The following is a 15,122-nucleotide window of genomic DNA, read 5'->3' on the forward strand; positions in this document are numbered from 1 at the left end:
TTCGTGGGTTTGAGCCCCATGTCAGGCCCTGTGCTGACAGCTCGGAGCCTGGAGCCTGCTTTGGATTCTGTGTGTGTGTCTCTCTCTGCCCCTCCCCTGCTTGTTCTCTCTCTCTCTCTCTCTCTCTCTGTCTGTCTCGCTGTCTCTAAAAATAAATAAACATTTAAAGAAGAAGAAGAACTGTAGTTTCACCCCAGAATAAATGGAATTGCTCTTTCTGTGCCGGCCAGAATATACTTGCCACATTGGGTACAGCTGGGAGTACAGGAAGGAAAAGATGAGAAATTTGAGGGGAATGACCAGGAAAACTCGAAGCCGGTGTTTAGCTCTCAAAATAAGTTGCCCCCACCTCCCTCGCCACCTCCTAGCTCACCGTGTCATCGGTGTGGCAAATACCCATTCATCCTCACTCGCCATTTTGGGGAAGCTACCTCCTCACTGCAAGATTTAACCAGTTTTGTCCATCTTTTTCCTTCTAGAACATATGTTTTGTCATTGTTGTGTTTGTTCATTTGTTTTTATCACAGCACCGATTGCTTTGCCTTGATTTGGATTTGGTCCCAATTTATTTCCCGTTCCTTGGGACAGGTTAGATGTGCTTGTGTTAGTTTCCCGGGGATGCCATCACAAATTACCATGAGCGCGTGGCTTAAAACAACATGGATGTAAGGATGCCTGGGTGGCGCAGTCGGTTAAGCGTCCGACTTCAGCCAGGTCACGATCTCTCGGTCCGGGAGTTCGAGCCCCGCGTCGGGCTCTGGGCTGATGGCTCAGAGCCTGGAGCCTGTTTCCGATTCTGTGTCTCCCTCTCTCTCTGCCCCTCCCCCGTTCATGCTCTGTCTCTCTCTGTCCCAAAAATAAATAAACGTTGAAAAAAAAAACAACAAACAACAACAAAAAAAAAAACATGGATGTATTCTCCCACAGTTCCAGAGCCCAGAAGTCTAAAACCACGGCGTCATCAGGCCTGTGCTCCCTCTGAAGACTCTAGAGGAGATCCTTCCTCACCTCCTCCACCTCCGAGTGGCTTCAGGAGTTCCCTAACTTGTGGCCACATCACGCCCGACTCTGCCTTCACTCTGCCATGTGAAGACATGGGTCTTCACACAGCATCCTAACATGTTCTCTTCTCCTCTCTTCTCTAAAAGGCCCATCATTGGATTTAGGGCCCACCCTAATCCCGGAGGCTCTCATCTCTCAAGATCCTTAGCATGATTACATTTTCAAAGAACTTTTTTCCAACCTAAGTCAAATCCACACGTGCCAGATATACATACCTCTTGGTAGACACCCTTCAACCCACTGTAGCAGGTAGATATTGATTCCACCAGAGAACTGGTCTACCAGTTCTAAACCATCAAGTGGGTTAGATCTACCCAGAAAGCAATGGGAATCTGGAGAAGGCAGGTTCTGAGGGTATATTTAAAAAGGAGGGAGCACGAAAACATGTGAAGGGGGACCAGATGGGTTTTGTTAACTGATCGTGCAGGAGGGAGGTACAGAAGAGGAGAAGGAAATCAGAGACAGCTGGAAAGCATTGAGCCTCAAGTGCTAGGAGTATATTCAAGAAGAGAGGCTGGGTCCTGTGGGGTGATGTGCTCTTACTCTTTTTTTGGCAGGATGTGAGATGTTTGGAAGAACAATTAATGGGCTCGTCTACTGGCTATCTGTGCCTCAGTTTCCCCATGAGCCAGTGGCACTTCTCACTTTTGCAGGATGTGCCTGTGCAGTGAATTAACTGTGCTTCCCTGGTGGGCACTTGACTAGGATCAATGACAAGCAATAGAACAGCAGTTTAAAAATGCTGATGTGACGCATGTCACGACGTGGGTGGGACAGGCTGAGTGGCCCACAGGAAGGACAGCTGGTCCCAAATGTTTGAGGCCTTGTAAAATGATGTGTACCTACTTCCACTATGGTCGTGAACAGAACTATCCTCCCCAGGCTCACAGATGCAATGGCCAACTTGGGAATGCTGAACCTTGCAAGGTCAGATCTCAACTGAATGCAAAGCAAGTAATCTTGACCTACGGTGATTAACATTCTTAATAACATTTTCTATGGCAGACTGAGGCTTTATGATTCTCTCAACGGTGTGCACTTAAAAACACGTGTCTCTAAAAACTGGAACCCTAAAGAATGATTTAAACCAGAGAAACCGGGTAGGGAGGAAACCTGTGGGGCTGGGCGTTTTAGTTTTCCCGGAGGTTCGGGAACAAAATTCAACTAGGAAGGGAGCAGGCAACAGGGAGGGAACCTCTCCATTTTCTAACCTCTGCTCTTTGCTTGCAGTTGAAAAACAAATAGGCTTTAACTACTTCTTATCCAGGTGAACGGCTCTTTATTTGCCAACTTTGTTAACATTGCCCTTAATGCACTGTGGGCAGTGGGACACCTGCCCCCACTCATTCTGTCTCCATTCCTCGGTTGTCTTCAGAGGCACCTGGCCCTGGGCTTCTCACAGTCGCTGGCTCTGGCTTCCCCTGCTGTGCATTTGGCATGGACCTGGCAGGGGATCAGAGAGACCTGACCTCTAGCGCTGGCTTGGCCACCAACCGACTTGGTCACTCTAACCAGACCCTTTCTGCTCTCTCGGGGCCCCTGTTTCCTCATCTGTACTTGGAGCTGAGGAGGATGCCTGCCATTCACTGCCAAGGGTTGCTGTAAATAGAAAATAGAAAAAGACTTTAAGTTCAACTCTCTTTTTTTTATTTCAGAGACAGAGAGAGAGAGTGGGGGGGAGAGGAGCAAAGAAAAAGAGAGAGAAGGAGAGAGAGAGAGAGAGAGAGAGAGAGAGAGAGAGAATCTTAAGCAGGCTCCACACTCAGCACAGAGTCTGATGAGGGGCTCGAGCCAAAGACCCTGGGATCACGACCTGAGCTAAAAGCAAGAGTTAGACGCTCAACCGACTGAGCCACCCAGGAGCCCTTCAACTCTCTTCTTAAACTTAAAACGATGAAAGCAAATTATCTGGAAAAGTAATGGTAGCTTTCAGGATGTTGGATTCTTAACGTGCCTCTCGCAAGAGGTGGAGGAAATTCCCAGAATCTTTCCCATGCTCTCAATATTGGACTATTGGAAGCCACGTAGGCAAATGTCACATGGGCTGCAGGAGCACAGAAATGCTCTGACATGATATAATGAAGCCAAGGGCCTCCTTCTCAGTGCAGGGACAGGTCAGAATTTCCCTGGCGGCAGAGGGACCCACAGGATTCTGCACACTAAGCGCACAGCTCACTGCTGTGGATGAGCCCAGATGGGCAGGTCGTTTGTCTACTCTTTACCGATGCATCTCTTGGTATCTTACACACCGATCCCTGAGGCCAGTTATCCAGGGTGCTAGGAGAGAAAAGATTCCCAGGATATGCCTCCGCCCTCAAGCCCCTACGCCAGGGGAACACGAGTGCATGAACAGGCAGATACAAGGCCCCATGATAAAATAAGGTTGCTTGTTTACTTGTTTCTGGCCTGTCTCCCCAACAACGGCAAGATTCATGAGGCAGACTCCATCCATCTTCTTTAACAACTGCATCCCACTGCCTAGCATACAGCCTGGTACAGAATAGATCTGATACCTGTTTGCGGAGCTAATGAATCAACGGATTCGTGAACAAATGAACGAATGGTAAAACAGAGACATGCCAAAAGTACTAAAAAGGAAGCAGCACAGAACTCAGGGGAAACTAGCATTTGAACTAGACCCTGAAGAATGGAAATTATTTTTGCCAGATAGAGAGGAGGCTCCCCCACCCAAAACAATCTAATCAGTGATGTGGTGGCTTGCAAAAGTACAGCTGGAGAGAGGGCAGTGTGGGGCCCTGACAAGGGGACAGGGCAGGAGGGAGGGAGGGAAGGCTTTGGGGCAGGGATCTTGGCTCTCGTGGGGATGAGTGTGGATTTTGTGGAGAAGTGGTAAAGATTTTCAAGCAGGGAGGTGAGTTGATAATAATCTGCTAATGAGAAAGCTCACCCCCGCTGCTTTACAGTAGGGGGATTGGAGCCTGAGAGGCCAAGAAGGCAGTTAAGGGGTTGATACTAAGGGCCAGACCAGAGATAAGGAGAGAAGAAAGAAAGAAAGAAAAAAAGAAAGAAAGAAAGAAAGAAAGAAAGAAAGAAAACAGAGAAGAAAGAAAGAAGAAAGAAAGAGAAGAGAAAGAAAGAACAGAGAAGAAAGAAAGAAAGAAAGAAAGAAAGAAGAGAGAAGAAAGGAGAGGAAAGAAAGAAAGGAAGAAAGAAAGAGAAAAAGAAAGAAAGAAAGGAGACAGAGGGAAGAAGGGAGGAAGGGAAGAAAGAAAGAAAGAAAGAAAGAAAGAAAGAAAGAAAGAAAAGAAAGAAGAGAAAGAAAGAAATAACAGGGAAGAAAGAAAGAAAGAAAGAGAAAGAAGAAAGAAAAGAAAGAAAGAAAGAAGAGAAAGAAAGAAATAACAGGGAAGAAAGAAAGAAAGAAAGAAAGAAGAAATAAAAGAAAGAAAGAAAGAAAGAAAGAAGAAAGAAAGAAAGAAAAAGAAAAAGAAAGAAAGAAAGGAGACAGAGGGAAGAAGGGAGGAAGGGAGGAAGGGAAGAAAGAAAGAAAGAAAGAGAGAAAGAAAAGAAAGAAGAGAAAGAAAGAAATAACAGGGAAGAAAGAAAGAAAGAAAGAGAAAGAAGAAAGAAAAGAAAGAAAGAAAACAGGGAAGAAAGAAGAAAAAGAAAGAAAGAAAGAAAGAAAGAAAGAAGAAAGAAAGAAAACAGAGAAGAAAGAAAGAAAGAAGAAAGAAAGAGAAGAGAAAGAAAGGAGAGGAAAGAAAGAAAGAAAGAAAGAGAAAAAGAAAGAAAGAAAGGAGACAGAGGGAAGAAGGGAGGAAAGAAAGAAAGAAAGAAGAGAAAGAAAGAAATAACAGGGAAGAAAGAAAGAAAGAAAGAAAGAAGAAATAGAAGAAAGAAAGAAAGAAAAAGAAAAAGAAAGAAAGGAGACAGAGGGAAGAAGGGAGGAAGGGAAGAAAGAAAGAAAGAAAGAAAGAAAGAAAGAAAGAAAAGAAAGAAGAGAAAGAAAGAAATAACAGGGAAGAAAGAAAGAAAGAAAGAAAGAAAGAAAGAAAGAAAAGAAAGAAAACAGAAGAAAGAAAGAAGAGAAAGAAAGAAAGAAAGAAAGAAAGAAAGAAAGAAAGAAAAAAGAAAGAGAAAGAAAGAAAGAAGAAGAAAGAAAGAAGAAAGAAAGAAAAGAAAGAAAGAAAACAGAAGAAAGAAAGAAGAGAAAGAAAGAAAGAGAAAGAAAGAGAGAAAGAAGAAGAAAGAAAGAAGAAAGAAAGAAGAAGAAAGAAAGAAGAAAGAAAGAAAGAAAAGAAAGAAAACAGGGAAGAAAGAAAGAAAAAAGAAAAAGAAAGAGAAAGAAAGAAGGAAAGAAAGAAGACAGAAGAAGGGAGGAAGGGAATAAAGAAAGAAAGGAAAGAAAGGAAAGAAAGAAAGAAAATAGGGAAGAAAGAAAGAAGAAGAAAGAAAGAAAGAAAGAAAGAAAGAGACATGAGGTGCCTGGGCGGCTCAGTGCGTTAAGTATCCAACTTCAGCCCAGGTCATGACCTCTCAGTCTGTGGGTTTGAGTCCTGCCTCAGGCTCTATGCTGACAGCTCGGAGCCTGGAGCCCGCTTTGGATTCTGTGTCTCCCTCTCTCTCTGCCCCTCCTGCTTGTTCTCTCTCTCTCTCTCTCTCTCAAAAATAAATAAGCGTGAAAAATACATATAAAGAACCAAAGACAGAATAGAGCCCCTAGGGGTGAGGAAGAAGAGGCAGCCTAGCAAGCATCAGGGGATCGACTCGGGATCTGGAACCAAAGCCTGGAGGTGGCGTGATGGGGGCAAGAAAGAGAAGACTCAAGTTTAGTGCCCAGGCTGCTGGTTTGCAAACTATGTGAGCAAAGAGGCTGCTCACGGGGGAAAGTCTGCTGGAGGATAACCTCACAGGAAGGTCCGGAAAATAGATGCCCGTGTCTAGAGCTTAGAAGTCAGGGTACCGATGCAGACATGAATCAAGCTTCCCCCAGAGAAATAGAAAGCGATGAAATAGATCAAATAACACAATAATTCATTTTTGTGATCACGAGATAATGAAAAAAAAGTAAAATGTGAAATACGGAACTAACACCATCACCTTGCTTTGTGGGGATGTACCCCGTGACGAACTACATGCAAACAACTCATTAAATTTTTTATCACTTCGCAGCCGGTAGGCTGCACACAAAATCCTAGATGAAAGGTCCCCAGGCACCGGGAAGCATCTCCCAGAGTCCTTCACTCCCACACACACACGTCCCCCGAGGGGCCTCCGAGGGTCAGGTGCTGACCACAGTCCCCCTTCCCCCCTCCCCCCACTCCCCACCCCGTGCATCTCTACCCTGGGGCTGGGGGGCGGGGGGGGGGCACGGTGCATGAGCTGGCTTATGGGACACGAACACAGCTACAAGTTAAGACAAAAGGAAAATTACAACTGGGACCAGTCGGTGAAGGAGCCTGTCTCAGAGGTCAGGGAAGGTTCCCCTGGGGGGCGGGCGCCTACACTGAGCTCGGAAGCAGGAGGAGAAGGCAGGCAATAACCAGCATCTGGAAGAGAAAGGGGGTTAGGAGTAGAGAAAGTCCAAGGACCGAGGAGAAGGAAGTGTGCCCCACGTGGGGGGAACCAGGACGAAGGGGTCAGCAGAGCTCACGAGAGGAGCATTAGCAGAGGAAACTCACCAGGAAACACCTGCTAAAACTCACAAAATACCTGCAAAGGAAATGCAAGGATATTAAGCGTGGCTAATTAAAGAAAGGATGCATCACAGTGATGGTTTATGATAGCGAATGCCTTCCTGAATTTGACCAAATCAACTCAATTTAAAATAATTTTTTTCACAGAAGACTCCACGGCAAAGTATCTAAATCATACAGAATTTCAATAAATATTACTCGAATCTGAATTGCTCTTGCTAAGTAATCCGCCTGCCTTCACTGGATGCTGTTCTGTCTGCTAGCTGGGGGTCAAATTCAACTCGCGAAGGAGGCATCTAGAAAGTTCCTGGGTCCCCCCCCCACGGGTGCTGTCCTTGTTTGTCCTTGCCTCCCCTCGACCACGTGACGAAGGTGTGATTCTCTTCCTTTCACAGAGCAATGTCACGAGACTCACACAGCTTGAGGAGGGGGCCACACTGAGCCTGCTGACGTGGGGGAGAAGCCCACGTTTTCATCCTGACTGGGACACTTCTTCCGCGCCCCCCCCACTCCCACTCCTTGTGAAATAAAGCTCTTACACTAAAAATACATATACATTTTTAAGTAATTACATTACTTTAAACGCAGATTTTTTTTAAACCCCAGTGGAAATGCAAAGAGAGATTTGGAATCGCGTGTGAGATGTTCATTACTTAAATCTGACTGGGTGGCTGTTTCCATGAATGAATGCACTTAATTAATTTTTTCCCCTCACCTCTTGCTATTTCCTGACTGCCATCTATTTGCTTTCATCCCAGGGGCAAGAGAAGGACAACAAAAGAAGCTTCCAGTCATTTGAAATTCCAGGACTTCGGTCTGCCAAAAAATAGGTCAGAATGTTTACTTGTTTATTAATGGGGGAGTGAAAAGTTTGATTCTGTGGCAACAAGCTGACCAACACACACACACACACACACACACACACACACACAATGTTAATGTGATAGAATGTTATTGCTGCCAGTGGTATCTTAGAGGTCAGCGGTCACATGGAGACCGAGGTCCCGAAGGAAAAGAAATTCATGTGGGTTGAATTGCCAGCCGGTGTGAGATGCAGGTAAAGGTTGAGAAGCCCCGAGGCATCCGCAGCCATTTCAGACCAGGGCTGTTGGCACCACCCACCAGGTCTCTACACAGCCTGAGAGATAGCCACCAAGAGGGAAGTTTCCATTCTCCGCTGGCGAACAATCTAATGATGAATCTTTGTTGAATCGGGCCAAGAGACCACCACAAGGAGGATCGAGGAAGCCATGTGCCCACATGGACGCTTCTCTTTGTCCTTCAGCTGAGCAAATATTTACTGAGCAGTTGTGGCATTGGGACTTGCACAGGCTAGGGAATATGCAGAGAAGAGAGACAAAGCCCCACCTCCAAGGGGCTCATCGCCACGTCTGAAGGCTCAGCGTAGGGGCTCGCTTGTTGAAATGGCAAGATTCCCATCCTGATGCCCAATCCACCTCCGCCATTGACCAGGAGCCAGACCCTGGACAATACCCTGATGCCCAGAGGGGCTGCCGGTCCCCCCCAGAGCTCCCTCGCCCAAGCCCTGACGGAGCAGTGTCTCTGCCCAGAGTCACACAAGGGTCTCAGCGAGGTATACCACACTCCTTGTACCCCAATGCACTTGCACTCGGGTGCAACCGAGTGTTGGGTCAACCGCCCAACACTCATCTGGTCCTACTATGTGCCCGGCACGGGGACCTTCTTAGCGTCGTCAGATTGACTTGAGGAACTGTTCTCCCTAAAAAGAGTAAATGGATGCCTGCAAAACAGCATATTTGAAACATTGTCAAAACCACATGAAGCAAAGCAAAATTTGTGGCTGTTCTCAGACTTCTTCAATGTTTACATTAAATACATTTGAATAATGCATTTGAAGTCAGTTTTTCTTATTTCTTGACAATAGCAGGAGATGGGAGATGGAAGGGTTAGAAGCCTTCCTTCAAACGGAGATGGTTGCAGCAATTACGTGCATCAAAGTAATATTTACAGCTACATTTGAAAAAAAGAGAGAGAGAGAGAGAGCAGGGCTTTTTTCCGCAGCAAATTATTTCAGGATGTGTCATAGCATGCTCAAGATATATTAAAAAGAGCAACAGACAATGTTTCTGCAACCTGTTCCAAACCATTTATAAACCCAAATTAAAAAAAAAAAATCCCATATGCATACAAATCTCTGTACCACTGCATATTTTATAATGAAAGTATTATATGCGTATAAATTAGTATTTGAGATATATAAAATCAAAATGTCTGAAAACTACATATTTGGGTCTACTATCTTACTTTAATAACTATCGCACTGATTAATTCATTTTTCGGACAAATTACCATTACCAGCATTCGCATGGGGCGGGAAGGAAGGTGCTGGGGGCAGGCCGCTGGGGCACAGAAGCGGCCTGAGGGCACTGGGTTTCAAGGTCACCTGACCTGCTCACTCACCCAGCGACCTCCTGCTCACAAGCCCATTTCCATCTCAGCTCCTCATAGATTTCAGAAATGGAATCTGAAACTGAATGAGCAGGCTGCCTGGTCCCCCACTGACCCCTCTACTAAAGTAGTTCCTGTGTAACCTGCCTGGAACATAGCAGGTTCTCAATAAATTACAAGGGCAAATGCTCACTGAGTGCTCACCGTGGGTGAGGCACTATTTTAAGTGTTTAACAGGTAGCGTCTGCCTGGATCCCCATATTCACAGTCTTATTAGTCTCCCTTTTTGTAAATGTTTTTTATTGGTTTCGAGAGAGAGATTCCGTGCAAGCAAGGGCAGGGGCAGAGTGAGAGAATCCCAAGCAGGCTCCACTCTGGGAGCGCAGAGCCCCACGTGAACCCATAAACCGTGTGGTCCTGACCGAGCCAAAATCGATCCACGAAAAACACAGGATCACATCCATATCTACCACCCACGGCCTGTCTACACTGCTGGTATGAATGTGTCCTAGAACACGCCATGGAATTCATTAGGCTGAACCTCCAATCTCCACTTCTGTTCCGTGTTGTGTCCCCACATGTGTAGAAAACAGAAACCTACTGATGTGTGTTTTCCAATCGGGTCCAAACTCAAATCCATAGTTAAATGCCGGACATGTACCAGCCCCCGCGGAAGGAATTTTGGCATCTACTCCTCACAATAATGCTCTGAAGTAGCTATTATTATTCCCATTCTATAGACGAGAAAAGAGAGTCTGAGAGAGGTTACCGTTTCGGTCAGTCACAGACCTCGTAACTGGGACCAGCTGGGTTGCGATTCAGGGTCTAACCTCAAATCGAGTGCCATTTCTGAGTTCTCGGCGATCACGACTTTCTGCTTTGTGGGCATGTCTGTATGGATTGCGGTTTCTCTTCCCATGAGTCTCCAATCTGCTCGCGCCAAACTCTCTGCTGCGAAGAAGGGGCGTGAGCATTACGCTCCCGAGAAGAACGTCCACATCCTTGACACAGCCTCTTAGCCACACCACCTGGGAGCTTCGTAGAAATGCAGAGCCTCAGGCCCTGGCCCACTGAATCAGACACTCAGCTGCGGGAGCCCAGGCACCTGTGTTTAAACATTCCTCCCGGTGACTCTGGTGCCCACTCACGTTTGGCCTCCCTTTTAGCATCGTTACTGACAGGTGCAAAGCCTCGGAGCTGAAGAGGCGGCCTCTGCACCCAGCACTCACCCCGCCCCTACCCACCGCCTCCGGGGAACAGGAAGGAGGGAAGAAGATGCAAGGTAGGGGCGCAGGGGTAGGAGGAAGGTGGGAGACGTCAGTGCGCTGGGGACAGGGAAAGCCAGAGAAGAAGACGCAGCCCCTGCCATTCAGATGTTCAATCTGTGGTGGGGGGTGGAGAACGTAATCGCTTCTATCACAGACCCTGAGACACTGTGCCACGCACCGTGACAGAGCCTGGGGGGCACCAAGGGTCCGGGAGGCTAAGGGCTGGCCCACGAGGTCCCCAGCTTTGCCTTCACACTCCGAGCGCGAGTCTCTTTCCCCATTCTTTTTTAAATTTTTTTTTTAACGTTTATTTTTATTTTTGAGACAGGGAGAGACAGAGCATGAACGGGGGAGGGTCAGAGAGAGAAGGAGACACAGAATCGGAAGCAGGCTCCAGGCTCCGAGCCATCAGCCCAGAGCCTGACGCGGGGCTCGAACTCACGGACCGCGAGATCGTGACCTGGCTGAAGTCGGACGCTTAACCGACTGCGCCACCCAGGCGCCCCTCTTTCCCCATTCTTGACCACGGCACTGCGGTGGATACTGTGGCTCCCGTGCCCCACGCTCAGACCCTCCCCACGCTCACCTCGGTCACTATCCATTTGTTCCCTTTGGCCACCAACAAAGTTGGAATAGTTCGTTCCCCAGGGACGAGGTGCAGGTGGCTGTAACTCCTCGGGGGTCAGGAGGGCCAGCGGTCATCTTCCCTGATCCCACACTGGGAAACCCCCTGCGGGCCTCCCACCAGGCAGCCCTCTGCCCAGGAGACAGATGGAGCAAAGGCCCCTGCTGTTGTTACTCTTGACCTCTCTGGTCTCCCCTGCCTGCCTCCAGCTGCCCTGGGCATCCATGGCACCGACAGACCCATAAGAATATTGCTCCTTCTGGCCCGCCTCGCTGTGCAGAAAGGAGAGTATCTTTCTGCAAGATGTGGCCGGCTGAGAGCATTACAGAGGGCCCGAGTGCTTTCACAGAGGGTGCGTGGACCGTGGTGTGGTGCCGCGTCCCCCTCCTGGGCTCGCCCGCAAGGAGCTCCCCTTAGTAGATGCTCAGTGAACACTGCTGAAGGGACGGGAGGAAGAAGGTCAGGAGGGACCCACGGGAGGCCATTGGCTTGTACGATGCCCCGTGCCTGGCACAGGCTGGATACTTAAGTAGGTGACAGAAGGAACGTCTACCGGAAGGCAAGCAGGAGGGAAGCAGAGAGAAGACAGAGTAAGTTGGGGAGGCCAGGGGAGAGGGTGGAGGCTGGGGACTCGGGAGTCGTCCGCCCGAGCTAAGCTGGACACCCAGGTCACCCCACGCTGCCTCTCCGCTCCTCTGTGACGTAACCCCAATGTTGTTGTTTTCATTTCTCGGTATTTGTCAGGGACGTGGATGGCTCCTATGAGAGTGATCACAGCTCACCACACATGCTTTCTGTCCCCAGACCACTTAAAACCTAGTTGAGGAAAGGAAAAAACACAGGAAGGCTTAACAATGAGATTTAAGTAAGAAATGCCTAACTCCACACTGCCTTTCGACTCTCCTCTCGTGTTGGGAGAGCAGAGAAATGCTGGGGTGTTCAGAGGCAGGGAGGTTCACCGGTCCCGGGGGGGTAGGGGGTAAGCAGGAGCACCTGAGCAGGTAGAGAGGGGCAGGGCTCCCCCAGGCCGAAGGGTCCTGGGAGGTGAGAACGTTCACACTTCCAGAGTTTTCCCAGGATCCCTCAGGGAGCTGCGTACCCCCAAATGTGGCTTGTGTGTGTGTGTAAAAGTAAAATCGGTAAGAGGAAGATTCGTGCAAATAATCAAGGATTCCTTTAACAGAGAAGGAGCCCATTCATTCACTAGTTAAATATGAGCGTGGACTTGATTCCACCTTGAATGGGTGCCAGCAGAGCAGAGGAGGGCTCTGGTGGCCACGTGGGAAGCTAGGGGAACACCCACTGTCAAGGTCGGCCTTGCCTCTTGCTGAGACTGTTATACCCGAGTCCTTCCCTTGCCAGTAGATCCCATGTGCCCCCGCACAGCCTCCCTGCGATGCATCTTGGAGCGTTATCCAGCAGCCTACCAAGCCCCACATGCCTCCAGGACCACACAGGCCTTCTAGTCCGCCCCTGGGGGCTCCCCACTCTCTGAGCACACCGCTTTCCAGACCTCAGCCTCTAAAGCTCCCTGACGCCAATCTGCACCTCCCTCCAGTGCTGGAGAGGAAGGAGGGCGAGCCCTGCCTGCAGACGGGCTGTGCTATAAACGTGCAACCACCAGCTCCCCCGGGGGCTTAACCTGGGCTTGGGTCAACCCAGCGACAAAATGAAAGGGCCAGTTCATGGTCCCGTTTGCACTAACATTCCGTAATTAGCCCTAACGTCAGGATACAGATTCTTGTCCAACAAGAGTTGCCAAGACATTTGGTGAAATGATTTATGTAAGGCGCAACAGTCAACCAGCACAGCTCAGACAGCCACACAGAGGGAAGAAGGCAATGACTTTAGGACTTTCGAGTCACTTTCATTTCTCTCTAGATTATCTTAAAAATCGGGTTAGCAACCGTAGCAACGGTCTTCCAAAAATTAGAATTTTAGCCTACTGCCGTCTCCGAATGTCAGAGGCAGTGCTTAAGGTGAGAAATGTCACCGAGCCAGTTAATCTTGGAGGTTTGGGACAGGGAGTGGACTGGCAGGTGAAACCACCCTGACCCCCTCCCCAGGGGATCTGATGCGCAATTCTGCTCCAGCACTGGGTGCCTGGGGAGACCCAGAGGGGACCATACACATCACACCCGAGGGGTGGATCAGGAATTAAACTCCATGCCGGGAGCTTGACCCTGGAGACAGGACCAAATCCCATCTCTATGGGACCAGAAAAACACACCATCCAAACTTTGTTCCCATGGATGAGTAAGGCGTAAGTGCACCCCGCCTACCCAATCAGATCCCGTTCTGATTGGCAGCAACTTGGGGTGGGGGGAGGGAGGATGAGTATAATTTAGTGCCCTTCAAAGATTAAAAATTATGAAGCACATTACCTTATTAAGAAGGGTTAAAATTGAAACATAATTCAGAAATCAAAAATCTTTATTTGCAACGCGCCTTAAATATAGAAAACCACAAACACTGGAGGTCAGCTTTATGCATCTCATATACGGAGAACCCCCCACCACAACGTGGACACCCGCCTGCACAGGCCCGAGGTGCAGAGGAAGGCCTGCAGCCCTCAGGCCCAGAGGTGGAAGGAGGAAGGGGTGGGGACCAAGCTATCCCGCCATCCAGCCGCGGCCCGTCCGCATGTGGCCGTGTTACGGATGCTGTTGACAGAAGGAAGCAGGGAGCGTCCTTATAAGCACCTGGTGAGAGGCAGCTTGCTAACCAACACGTGGGCCTCGCTTGAGCATAAAGAGGACACATCGGACCTCCGTGAAGTCACTCTTTCACTGTCACCCTGGGCTGTCAGGCTGCAAAGAGTGTTGAGCCCAGGAGCCTTTTCAGGGAGCTTCTCGGCTGCAGGAGTCCAGGAAGCCTCCGGGGCCCCCTCCTTCCCAGGTTCCAGCCTTCCTCTTCTCCCTCTCCCCTTTGGGGGCTCAGCTGGAATAACAACGCGGCTCCCCGCCCTGCTGATGCTTCCTCTGCTAATTCATTTGGCTTGCACTGACGCACAGAGAGCTCTGGGGTGCAGAATCCCCGGGGGACTATGACATATGAATGAGCTCCATCGCTCTGGGACCCCGCCGAGAGGCAGAGTGGATCAGATAAGCCACTTTCAGACAACCTGGACAATCGGGAGGAAGCTCCCAGGGGCTGAGAGCTGGGCGGTCTACGTTGCTGCTATGGGCTTGGAAATAATAAGGGTGCAGAGTGGGGAGAGCCCACCCGCCAGAGCGGAGCCTCGCTCAGTGCCCGGCAGGCGGTGTTCCCTTCTGCTCTTTATGGGGGTCAGAAGACCCCACTTCTGCCTCCCAAGGGTCTAAAACTTGGAACAAATTGGACAGCATGGTCTCCGATGGGCTTTGCAGCATTAATGGTCTTTAATTCTAAAAACCAGGGGAAGCCAAGGTCAGAGGGAGGACAGAATGCTAACTTCCAAGCTCAAGTTCTTTCTAGGACCCCGAGGAGAGTGTAGCTCCCCTTCGTCACCCCTGGGCTGGGGCTTGCACCCTGCCTGCCCTGGGTGTGCTGTCTCCCAGCAGTGGCCTGGCTTGCCACACCCACATCAAGCTCCCTGTACGCAGTCACAAAAATGTGTCATTTACATGTCACATGTCACGAACTACAGGTCTGGGGAGCCTTCTGAGGCCTTAATCAAAGACCAAGATGTCAGGGAAGAGGCCATGTGTTGAAAGTGGAGAGAGAGGGGCGCCTGGGTGGTGCAGTCGGTTAAGCGTCCGACTTCAGCCAGGTCACGATCTCGCGGTCCGGGAGTTCGAGCCCCACGTCAGGCTCTGGGCTGATGGCTCGGAGCCTGGAGCCAGTTTCCGATTCTGTGTCTCCCTCTCTCTCTGCCCCTCCCCCATTCATGCTCTGTCTCTCTCTGTCCCAAAAATAAATAAACGTTGAAAAAAAAAATTTAAAAAAAAAAAAAAAAAAAGAAAGTGGAGAGAGAGAGAGAGAGAGAGAGAGAGAGAGAGAGAGCTCTCAGGCCCCAGATCTGCTCCTTACTGGCTGATTTACTGTTAATTTCTGCAAAATCTCAGGCAGCTGGAAAGGATGCCAAGAGCCAACCACAAG

At 49.1% G+C, this 15,122-nt stretch overlaps 1 protein-coding gene across 1 annotated transcript in view; it reads left to right on the forward strand.

Moving 5' to 3' along the window:
* Positions 1–15,122, forward strand: part of CLNK (cytokine dependent hematopoietic cell linker) — a 164,949-nt gene that overhangs the window by 71,728 nt on the left and 78,099 nt on the right. Inside the window, exon 3 of the mRNA XM_047856125.1 lies at positions 7,478–7,549. Coding sequence (XP_047712081.1) covers positions 7,478–7,549 — 72 coding nt within the window. The remainder of the gene's footprint in view (positions 1–7,477; positions 7,550–15,122) is intronic.

The sequence above is a fragment of the Prionailurus viverrinus genome, chromosome B1 (assembly GCF_022837055.1).
Source record: "Prionailurus viverrinus isolate Anna chromosome B1, UM_Priviv_1.0, whole genome shotgun sequence".
Classification (NCBI taxonomy): domain Eukaryota; kingdom Metazoa; phylum Chordata; class Mammalia; order Carnivora; family Felidae; genus Prionailurus; species Prionailurus viverrinus.